Here is an 11,671-nt window from a genome sequence, read left to right as displayed (position 1 = left end):
GTATTTGGTTTTTAATATACTTAAGTATCCAAAGGTAAATTGAATTGCTAAAATATACTTAAGTATCAAAAGTAAAAGTAAATACTTTCACAGTCCTTATATTAAGCAAACCTGATGGCACCATTTTCTTGTTTCAAATTTTTTTTGTAAAAATTGTATGGCTAGCCAGGGGCACACTCCAACGCATTTATTTACAAACGAAGCATGTGTTTAGAGAGTCCGCCAGATCAGAGGCAGTAGGGGTGAGCAGGGATGTTGTCTTGATAAGTGTGTGAATTAGACCATTTTCCTGTCCTGCGAAGCATTCAAAATGTAACGAATACCTTTGGGTGTCAGGGGAAATGTATGGAGAAAGAAGAACATTATTTTCCTTAGGAATGTAGTGAAGTAAAAGTTACCCCAAAAAACTCCTTAATTAAGCAGTACTTTAAAGTATTTTACTTAAGTACTGTACGTCATTGAATAGCATTTTCCTTTTTTTACGCTGAAGGAGAAAACGGAAACAAAAAGATTGGATAAGAGCATCACTTAGTGGTGGAAATAAGAAAGACAAGCTGGCCCTTTGCGACAGACTCTACTACTTCACAGCAACGGTCTCTACCAACAACCAGCATGGCTACTGCGTCTGGGAGCACTTGTCAAGAAGGAGAAAGGGGTGAATGCGACGATGGAGGAGGCGACGACAATCGCGACTCAGCACAAGAGACTACTTCGGGAAATGCTTCGCAGAAGAAACCCGTTTGTCTCATAGTGCTTGGCATGGCAGGGTCTGGAAAAACGACTTTTGTGCAGGTACGCTAAAACGAGCTAATGTTGGCTAACTAACTGTTAGCACTACAGTGGCTGGGTAAGTTAGCTAGATAACGTTACCAGTACGGTGTATGAGACATAGCTATGCTAGCTCAACCAAACTAAGCACAATTGTATTCTGGAATTTAGTATTTTTCTTATTTTCTATTTAGTCAAGCAGTTTGGAAACTGTATATTTTAGCTAAGTCACGGACATCTGGGTTCTAACTTAGCTACCTATGCTCATGTTACCTAGCTAGAGCTGACGTTGTTTCCTCACAGCGACTCAATGCTCATCTTCACACCAAGAAGTCTCCTCCATATGTTATCAACCTCGACCCTGCGGTGCATGAAGTTCCTTTCCCAGCCAACATCGGTAAGAAATCATTCAGACCACCATGCATAACTATGCATGTGTCTGGCATCATGTTGATACTGTAATACTTCTTACCTATCATTAATGTGTTGACTGTTCAGAAAGGTATGTTTTTTTCCCCTTGGTATTCTATTGATAGAATTAAAGAATTGTAAATATGTCGATATCCCACGACACTATTATTGTATTAGCTAGCTAGCTACCAACCATGGCTAATAAGTAACTGATAGCTGCTTATTGTCCCCTTGTAGATATCCGTGACACAGTGAATTACAAAGAAGTGATGAAGCAATATGGCCTAGGTCCTAATGGAGGAATCGTCACCTCGTTGAATCTCTTTGCTACGAGGTTTGATCAGGTAGGCCCAACTCTCTTCCTGTTATAACAGGACGTGTAGTTGACACCTCGACTGTCCAATAGATGTCACTATTATTGCTTGCACAATTTGGATATTATGAATCAAAATCTCCTGTTTTGCCTTCTCAGGTCATGAAATTCATTGAGAAGAAACAGTACAATCACCAGTAAGTATTTTTGAAAGTTAGTAGATGTACTCCTGGTAAGCATAGAAGAAGCATAGTTAGTACAGCATTGTACTGTTGTTTAGCCATCCCCTCTTCTGGTGTGTACCTACCTGCCCTAACCTTTGACCTATGTCTACAGATATGTGTTGATTGACACTCCTGGACAGATAGAAGTGTTCACCTGGTCGGCGTCTGGAACCATCATCACTGAAACTCTGGTGTGTAGTAGTAATGTGTTATAACGTTTAGGCCTAAAGATATGACTAGCTGCAACATAATTGTGATCTGTTTGGTGTGAATGTGTTTCCAGGCCTCTTCCTTCCCCTGTGTGGTGGTCTACGTGATGGACACGTCTCGCAGCGTCAACCCAGTCACCTTCATGTCCAACATGCTCTACGCCTGCAGGTCTGACACTGAAGGGAGCACTAGCTACTTTCTGATGGTCAAATAAAACCACAATTGGTTTGAACAAATTTAATATTTTACATATAGGCAATTAAAGAAATAGTGTGGTGCTTTTGTTTGTTCACTTTGTGACTGTGTCCCCCCCTACCCCCCCCCCCCCCCCCCCCAGCATCCTGTACAAGACAAAGCTGCCCTTCATTGTCATCATGAACAAGGTAGGAAATGATTGGAACACTTTCATCAAACCACTATATTGGTAACAGTGAATTACTGAATGAGGGGAAAAAAACTATAGGTCTGTAAGTGTTGACATGCTCAAAGGAAATATGTTTTTTTTGGGGGGGGGGGGGATAATAATACAGAGATAACAAATCACAGATTTTGGTACATGTCTGTGTTGTGTGGTTTCAGACAGACATAATCGACCACAGCTTTGCGGTGGAGTGGATGCAGGACTTTGAGGTGTTCCAGGACGCTCTGAACCAGGAGACGTCCTACGTCAGCAACCTGACGCGCTCCATGAGCCTTGTGCTGGATGAGTTCTACTCCAACTTACGGGTATGTGTCTGTCTGTCAATACCGTATGCTACTTCAGTGCACACTTCTGAGAACTAGTATTATTTGTGTGTGTATTTGAGACACTATTCCATGAGTTTTGTTGGACTTTTACATCAGTCTAAGGGGAAGTGTTTCTGTGCATTTTTGAGAGAGTTTATCGAGTTTTCCCTCTGCTTGGTCACGTCTGTTTCATATGCAGGTTGTGGGTGTGTCTGCAGTCACAGGCAGCGGATTGGACGAGTTCTTTGTTCAGGTGGCAGAGGCCGCAAAGGAGTACGAGACGTGAGTGAGGGGGCTGCTCTGCAAACACACCACTGTCTCTAATATTTGTATGACAATTCATTGTTTTGTGTTATTCAGGGATTATCGTCCTGAATATGAAAGACTTCATAAAGAACTGGTGAGTGTTTAAATACCAAATGTCCCGTGCAGACACGTAGCATCTATCATTCTCTGACGGTCCTGGTATGCCCTCCAGGCTGATGCTCAGAGCAGGAAGCAGCAGGAGCAGATGGAGCATTTACGGAAGGACATGGGAGCTGTTGCCATGGAGACGACCTCACGGACAGGTGTGTGTGTGCCTGTGAGCGAGAGAGTGGCCCCCCCCCAATGCATTACGTGCTTGATTGTGTAAGAGATCCCACGTTGTGTATTTTATGCTTGGCTCAGGTACATGAGACCGGTTTTCTGTGAAAGAAATAACAAAATGTCGCTTCCTGTCCTCCAGAGGATGCTGATGTGGCGGGCCGAAGTGATCTCATCTTCAACCGTGGTAACCCTGATGAGGATGAGGAAGAGGAGGGGGAGGACAGCGACACGGATGACATAGATCACAATGGTAAGGGGAGAAACTTTTTGAGTGGCCTCAAGGTTCTATCATAATATAATAATAATATATGCCATTTAGCAGACGCTTTTATCCAAAGCGACTTCATTGATTTAACCAATAACATCCTTGCATTCCTAAAAACAAGCCTAATCATGATTTGTTGATTCTTGCGTGGAAAGCGAAGATTTGTTACAAAAATATGATCAAACACAAAAATACTGGCAATATACACCTCTCAAAAAAATAAAGGGAACACTTAAACAACACAATGTAACTCCAAGTCAATCACACTTCTGTGAAATCAAACTGTCCACTTAGGAAGCAACACTGATTTACAATCAATTTCACATGCTGTTGTGAAAATGGAATAGACAACAGGTGGAAATGATAGGCAATTAGCAAGACACCCCCAATAAAGGAGTGGTTTTGCAAGTGGTGACCAGACTACTTCTCAGATCCTATGCTTCCTGGCTGATGTTTTGGTCACTTTTGAATGCTGGCGGTGCTTTCACTCTAGTGGTAGCATGAGACGGAGTCTACAACCCACACAAGTGGCTCAGGTAGTGCAGCTCATCTGGGATGGGACATCAATGCGAGCTGTGGCAAGAAGGTTTGCTGTGTCTGTCAGCGTAGTAGGAGGGCAACAACCTAGCAGCAGGACCGCTACCTCTGCCTTTGTGCAAGGAGGAGCAGGAGGAGTACTGCCAGAGCCCTGCAAAATGACCTCCAGCAGGCCACAAATGTGCATGTGTCTGCTCAAACGGTCGGAAACAGACTCCATGAGGGTGGTATGAGGGCCCGACGTCCACAGGTGGGGGTTGTGCTTACAGCCCAACACCGTGCAGGACGTTTGGCATTTGCCAGAGAACACCAAGATTGGCAAATTCACCACTGGCGCCCTGTGCTCTTCAGATGAAAGCAGGTTCACACTGAGCACATGTGACAGACGTGACATAGTCTGGAGACGCCGTGGAGAACGTTCTGCTGCCTGCAACATCCTCCAGCATGACCGGTTTGGCGGTGGTTCAGTCATGGTGTGGGGTGGCATTTCCAGACGTCCATGGGTTGATAAATTTGATTTCCATTGATAATTTTTGTGTGATTTTTGTTGTCAGCACATTAAACTATGTAAAGAAAAAAGTATTTTAATAAGAATATTTCATTCATTCAGATCTAGGATGTGTTATTTTTTTTGAGCAGTGTAAGTTCCCTTGTTGACTTAACATATCATCCCTTTCAGTGACTGAGGAGAGCAAGGAGGGCACAGCCTTCGGGAACTTCCTGAAGGAGAGGAAAGAAGTGGTGCAGGTACGAAATAGGAAGTCTCAATGATGTCTGGAGGACCCTGTAAGGATGCCACTTTAGATTACTAAGATACACCTAGGTGTGTTGGATACTGGGACCTCTATCCCCACCTGCATGCCTACTGGTACCCTCTTCACAAGTGCTGAACTTCATTGGACTGAAGCAGTGTTGCAGTTCAACTCGGACTTAAATTAATATTCTTCCTTGTGAATGCAAGTGTTATGTAGGTTTTTTGTTTGATCTTACTAACTGCAACTTATCAAGTTAAGGACAATATTTTTGCATACGGGTTGGGAAAAGTGAACCACTTGTTTTGTATTTCTTTGTCAGAAGCTCAAGACTCATTTTTGTTTATAAGGGAGGGTTATTGAGGTAATGGCTGATGGAATAATGTACTTGTATCCTATAATTTTATCTTAAGTTGTTTTTATTGCATATTGTATGTTCATTCTATGAAGCTTTTTCTTCAGTGGAAGAACACACACCTGTAAGTCATTCCTATCTGGGTAATGCTCTTTAACAGTCACATAGTCCTTGAAGTGTATATTTTTGTATCAGTTTTGTTTTCTGTTTTAGTGCAAATGTGCTCATGTTTGTTAAAGTCCTGTAGTGTTTTTTTCTCAATTTTAAAAGCTAAATAAATAGGTTATGAATGTGTTTAGCCTAGTCATGTGTGGCTTCGTGAGATGCACACTGCCTTATGTGAATGAAACTATGGGGTGAGAGGGGGTGGATAGCCGGAATATTCTGGATTCTACGCCTTCTCACCATCTGGCCTAAGAATCAAACTGGCATTCACAAATACAGCAGAATGGTATTCTGTGAAGACTGAAAATACAGTCTTTTTTTACCTTGCTCAAATGGGTATGGCATCATTTGCCTACAGAATGACTGCATATGAGTTTACAGATTAAAACACATTTGTTAGAGGAAATTTACTCATTTTTACGTGGCCTTATTTTAATTCTTTCTGTGCTTCAAGGTGATATCCCAAATGTTTTTTAGTTTTTTTTCTCTTTAGAGTCATCACTTGCCATAGACTACAATGCATTATGAAAATGTGTCTAGGCATGTTATATAAAATGCTGAAACACTCCAAACCGTATGTTATTACATCAGAATATCATTGTGGATTTTGTTTTCTGCGCTACATTTAGATTTTTTTTGTATGTTGCACTGTCCCATAAATCCTTATTTGCATATTTTAGTTGTTTTAAACGACATCATTCAAACACGGATGTGCTGAAGAGTGAAAATAAGGCCACGTAAAAATGGGTGAACTTTCCCTTCAATGCTTTGCATCGCTGAGTTCTCTTGTCCCAAATAACTCATTCGGCCCTAACCATTCAATGTTTACAGATCTGTAAGGTAGATGCAGATTTCATCTGCTCTGATAGCTGCTGCTGTGGCTGCTTATTGTATATTCCTGCTATATGTGTAATGCCAATGCATGAGTCATGCCTGCTGAGTCGTGTTTGCAGCAGCACAGAAAGCCCAACAGATACAGGGGAGTATTTTATCACAAACCTCAGTCTTAAAGGCCAACGTTTCCCTCCATTTGTTCAAGATGAGTGGGTCTTACCACACAGATTCACATAAACACAAACCGTCTCCCTGATGAGATGAAAGTGTTGTCGCGGCAACACAAACAATAGCAGCAGCCAGACGCCTCCTGTGTCCCTGTGTTCTTCCAGTGATGGTGACTCACTTCCGCGATGGCATTTGCAAGAACATTCACACACCCTCCGCGCCCCTCCTCTCAGCCCGTGGGCTAGAAATGTCGCCACACACACAGGGAACAAATAGGATTTCTTGAGAGGAATTCACAGCTCAGTGGGAAAGTGTCAAAACGCCTACTAGTCGTTACATATCTACAGTAAAAAGCAGAATAATGTGTCAAAGTTGAACACAAGTATGGGAACAATGTTGTAACTACAATTGAGAAATCACATTTGCATGCAAGTGAACTCTTTGGGAGGTAGTGAATAAGGTCAAATGTCATGATCTTTTGTCTGTGCAAATCATGGCTGACTTGTCTTTTTCATGCAATATCACATCTGACGTTTTAGTAGACGCTCTTATCCAGAGCGACTTACTGGAGCAATTAGGGTTAAGTGTCCTGCTCCAGGGCTCGTCGACAGATTTTTCACCTAGTCGGCATGAGGATTCAAACCAAGCGACCTTTCGGTTACTGGCCCAATGCTCTTAGGCTACCTGCTGCTTATCATTAGCTGTGATACACCCTTCGGGGTTCCTGTTTGATACATTTACTTACCTTCACGTTTCCTTTCTCACATCATAACAAAGACCTAACCTTAATAAAACGTTTTCATTGAAGAGGATCTGTGGTGTCCAATGGCGACATGCATTCTTCAAGATGACATCATATGGGCGTGCAGGCATATTAGAAAAGATTGAATCAGAAACTGATTTCATCTCATTTATTGTTAGGGTAACTTTGGTCCAGCAGTCTCGCTTAGCAGGATGACTCATGCCCCCATTACAACATTGAGTCTTGTTCTTATGATGTCATCCTCTGGGCTTGATGTGAGGAGGGTAAAGTGGATTCAGGATGTGTGTTGCCCCTTTGGAATACAGCATGATGTCATTCTTACTGACATAAAATAAATGCTTGGAATTACTGGCAATGACATAAACATTGGCATACATTCTGCTTGGTCTCATTGTGTGTGTTCTCTTCAACTCCTTCCTGCCCTAAGGTCTTTCAAATGGTAAATTGATTGATTGATTGAAACCCTAAATTCTAATATCACTACAGAGGCTGTATAATGAGCAAGAGAGAGGAATGACGACTGAGTCTAATGAATAATGGATGGTGCTGTTTGGTATGGGTGAGTGGTCAACAGCACAGGACTGACGCAGTGAGCTCATCCCACTGCACAGAGGCTCAATGCAGACCTACAAGCCCACCACCCCAACTCCCCAAACTGCACCTAGAGATTTGTTGCAGCCCTACAAGCCCCCCACTCCAACTCCCCAAACAGCACCTAGAGATTTGCTGCAGGTCTGCAAGCCCCCCACTCCAACTCCCCAAACAGCACCTAGAGATTTGCTGCAGACCTGCAAGCCCCTACCTGCACACACACACAATTAAAGATTTTTATGATTAAGTCTGTCACAAGAGTCTGTCCCACCATACTAAGGTAAATTAATAGCTTTACCGTAAACCAATGTCACTATGTGCCAACTCCTTACAAACAGATTGTAGCACTGCAAACCTGTATCCCCCTTCCCCCTCACAACACCTATAGATATACTGTAAAACCATGTGCGTCCCCCTCCCCCGCACAACACCTATAGATATACTGTAAAACCATGTGCGTCCCCCCCCCCCACAACACCTATAGATATACTGTAAAACCATGTGCGTCCCCCTCCCCCTCACAACACCTATAGATATACTGTAAAACCATGTGCGTCCCCCTCCCCCTTACAACACCTATAGATATACTGTAAAACCATGTGCGTCCCCCTCCCCCTCACAACACCTATAGATATACTGTAAAACCATGTGCGTCCCCCCCCCCTCACAACACCTATAGATATACTGTAAAACCATGTGCGTCCCCCTCCCCCTCACAACACCTATAGATATACTTTAAAACCATGTGCGTCCCCCTCCCCCTCACAACACCTATAGATATACTGTAAAACCATGTGCGTCCCCCTCCCCCTTACAACACCTATAGATATACTGTAAAACCATGTGCGTCCCCCTCCCCCTTACAACACCTATAGATATACTGTAGATATACTGTAAAACCATGTGCGTCCCCCTCCCCCCTCACAACACCTATAGATATACTGTAAAACCATGTGCGTCCCCCCTCCCTCTCACAACACCTATAGATATACTGTAAAACCATGTGCGTCCCCACCCCACCTCGTGCAAACATGACTGTTGCTGCATCGTCTGTTATTAATGATTATTACATTTTAGTGACGTAACGCCTTGCCTTCCTCGTGACATTGTCCTCTTATTGTTTGTTGTGTCTAGTTATGTGATCTATGCGGACGATGAGACTGATGCATGTACTGCATCTGCAGAGAGAGGAAAGGGAGCTCCCGTGATTGGCTGGAAATGACATCACTGAAGGGATACTGGTGATGAGGCTTTCCTTGCAAACACATCGTCGTCTACTCTCCTCTGCTCGTCCTCCCATCCCCCACTGCATCCTCTCCTAGGAATGTTTATGTCATTGTTTTACACTGACTCAAGGTATATGGGGTTGCTCTTCGGCTTTTGCAGGGGTAAGACAGTCCAATGCAGTGATAGACAATGGAAAGGTGTTATACAAGCAACGTCCTCCCTCTTCTCTCCCTCATTCTCTTTAATGCCTCCAATGCCGTGGCTCGGTTCCTCCACTGATAACCTCTACCACTCACTTCCACCCCCTCTTTTTCCTTCCTTCCTTCCTTCTCTCTTTCCTTTTCTTCTTTCTATCTGCATCCTGTACTGTACCTTTCTCCTCTACTCATAGCCCACACATTTCTCTCATCAGCACCCACTCGCACCCCCCTTCTCCTCCTCTCACTTTCTCTCTCTCTGCACACGACTCTTCTGCTGGCATGCAGCTGCATGACATCATTTGGGCTGGTGAGATCCCTCCCCCCTCTGTGTCTAATAACAATGCACCCTGTGCTAATAAAACCACCTCTCTCTACTGCACTCTATTGTTAATGTGTTTGTTTTATTTGCCTCCCTGAGCTGCTGCACTCCACAGTCCCTGCCCTTATCCTCCTGCCTTGCAGCGCTAATGTATTACGACATCATTCGAATGCACCTGACGTCTCGCCTTGAGGGCACGATCATTAATATGAATGTTTCCCGCTATTAATGCTTGTGAGTCTTCACACAGAAATGCGGCTTTGTATGTCTAGAGAATGTGTTTGACGTAAATTGGTGGATAGCTCAGGTTCCTTTCATCCTATAGTATCACATTTGCCTTTATCCCTTTTTTCTTCAGCTACTAGTCTCTTCCTGTTTATTCTGCGAACACTGATTGATGCCATGGCTGTGCTGGGAGTCTGTGTTCCTGATGTTCTTCGAGCACTCAGTGTTCTGTTCCAGGTACCACTTCCATGCATGGCATCATGGGACATGTCGTTTATTAAGGGGATCTAGCTCTGTGGAGTCTCACACAAGCCTAAAGATTGTCAGTACGAGGTTGACAGTCCTGGTCCCACGGTGCTGCAGGGTCTGCAGGTTTTTGCTCCATCCCAGCACTTACTAACACTTCTGATTAATAGTAATGGTGCTGGGGTGGAATAAAACCTGCACACTCTGCATGTTAAGTAATTGTTTCCATTATATTATGGAATTATTTATTGATCGCTATTTAAAAAGACCCTTTATATCTCAACTTCATTTCAGGTCCTGTTATTGAAATAATATTAAAACTGAGACACTTGTAGGAGAACCAGAAGAACAGGTGGACCGTTTTAAAGAGCCGTCAACAGGCTGCTTACACAGGAAGCATGCAGGCAGTTGATCCAGACACAGTTTGTGTGCACACATGAGTGAGTGAGTGTGTGTGCGTGTGTATTTGTGTGTTTTTGTGTGTGTGTGTGTGTGTGTTTGTGTGTTTTTGTGTTTGTGTGTGTGTATTTGTGTATTTGTGTGTTTTTGTGTTTGTGTGTGTATGTATTTGTGTGTTTTTGTGTTTGTGTGTGTGTGTGTGTGTGTGTGTGTGTGTGTGTGTGTGTGTGTGTGTGTGTGTGTGTGTGTGTGTGTGTGTGTGTGTGTGTGTGTGTGTGTGTGTGTGTGTGTGTGTGTGTGTGTGTGTGTGTGTGTGTGTGTGTGTGTGTGTGTGTGTGTGTGTGTGTGTGTGTGTGTGTGTGTGTGTGTGGGTAGTGGCTGATCCACACAGGGCTGTTTGCGAGGTGAGTGTTGTTTAGTCATCCAGAGCTCTGAAACTGAAAATGATGAGACAGATCCCTCGGTTCTGACAGTAATAGATCTGACATTTACTGCTAAAATCTGACTGACTCAAACCAGTCACAACCAGCCACTTAATTCAACATTATTCCCATCTGATTTTGCATCTAACTTTTTGTTCAGAGTGCTATGTATGCCTAGTTAAGGAAAAGCACTATGCAATGCTCATGCAAAATCACTGAAACGTTTCAGTCAGTGACCGCCATCAGACTCCCAAAGCACTGTAAAATTATCTCTGACCAGTAGAGGTTCGTGGGGTAAAATCACTGGGGAAGCCAAGCCAGGATAAAAGCCATATTACAACCTGTGTTGAGATAATTGAGTTGTTTGCTCTATAACCCATTAGTTCACACGCCACCGAGATATATAATACGGCCAAGACAACAAAAAGACAACAGTCACAGTAGCTGAATAAATTCAACCACATGTTTGTTTCATCAGAAGAGCGACTTACATTTTGTGCTCAATTCATGGTTTCTGTTTTCAGTACTTCAGCTCAGTGTCATACAACATGACCAGTGTTTTCATTCACTCAATTATCAAGAAATTATGAACTCATGGATCAGGGCTGGAACTAGTGCTTCTGAGGGACCGACCTCCGAGGTTTTTGTTTGTTCTGGGAAAATAAGCGAACTTACTACACTTCAACACATTTTGCCATGGTGCAGAGAGATAAATGCTAATTTCCTGCAATATTCCACTTTTTGTTATGGGACAGAGACAGAGACATTTTCTTTAGCTGTTTTATAGCTCATCACATGCTTTTGTTCACATTTTGCCATGTAACTAAGAGAAAATATTGGCGTTTTAAAGCAAATTTCCTGATTTTCTACACATTTCGCCATGAGGCTGAGAATTTTTTTTGCAGTATTAAACCTGATTTCCTGCAACCCCCCCTTAATTTCTCTGTCTTTTTAATGTCTCCC

The 11,671-nt window shown here is 43.1% G+C and overlaps 1 protein-coding gene across 1 annotated transcript; it reads left to right on the top strand.

Moving 5' to 3' along the window:
- Nucleotides 1–526: 526 nt before the first annotated feature.
- Nucleotides 527–5,443, top strand: gpn1 (GPN-loop GTPase 1). Its single transcript, XM_046307887.1, has 13 exons — nt 527–792; nt 1,072–1,165; nt 1,417–1,523; nt 1,652–1,689; nt 1,829–1,907; nt 2,000–2,094; nt 2,264–2,309; nt 2,506–2,652; nt 2,852–2,934; nt 3,013–3,052; nt 3,131–3,221; nt 3,380–3,490; nt 4,722–5,443. Exons 1-13 carry the CDS (start codon nt 613–615, stop codon nt 4,811–4,813), a joined length of 1,203 nt encoding a protein of 400 aa, XP_046163843.1. The 5' UTR covers nt 527–612; the 3' UTR covers nt 4,814–5,443.
- Nucleotides 5,444–11,671: the final 6,228 nt, after the last annotated feature.

This window comes from Oncorhynchus gorbuscha, linkage group LG17 (assembly GCF_021184085.1).
Source record: "Oncorhynchus gorbuscha isolate QuinsamMale2020 ecotype Even-year linkage group LG17, OgorEven_v1.0, whole genome shotgun sequence".
Classification (NCBI taxonomy): domain Eukaryota; kingdom Metazoa; phylum Chordata; class Actinopteri; order Salmoniformes; family Salmonidae; genus Oncorhynchus; species Oncorhynchus gorbuscha.
Note: the sequence above shows the minus strand (reverse complement) of the source record. Positions and strands in the feature narration are given on the sequence as shown.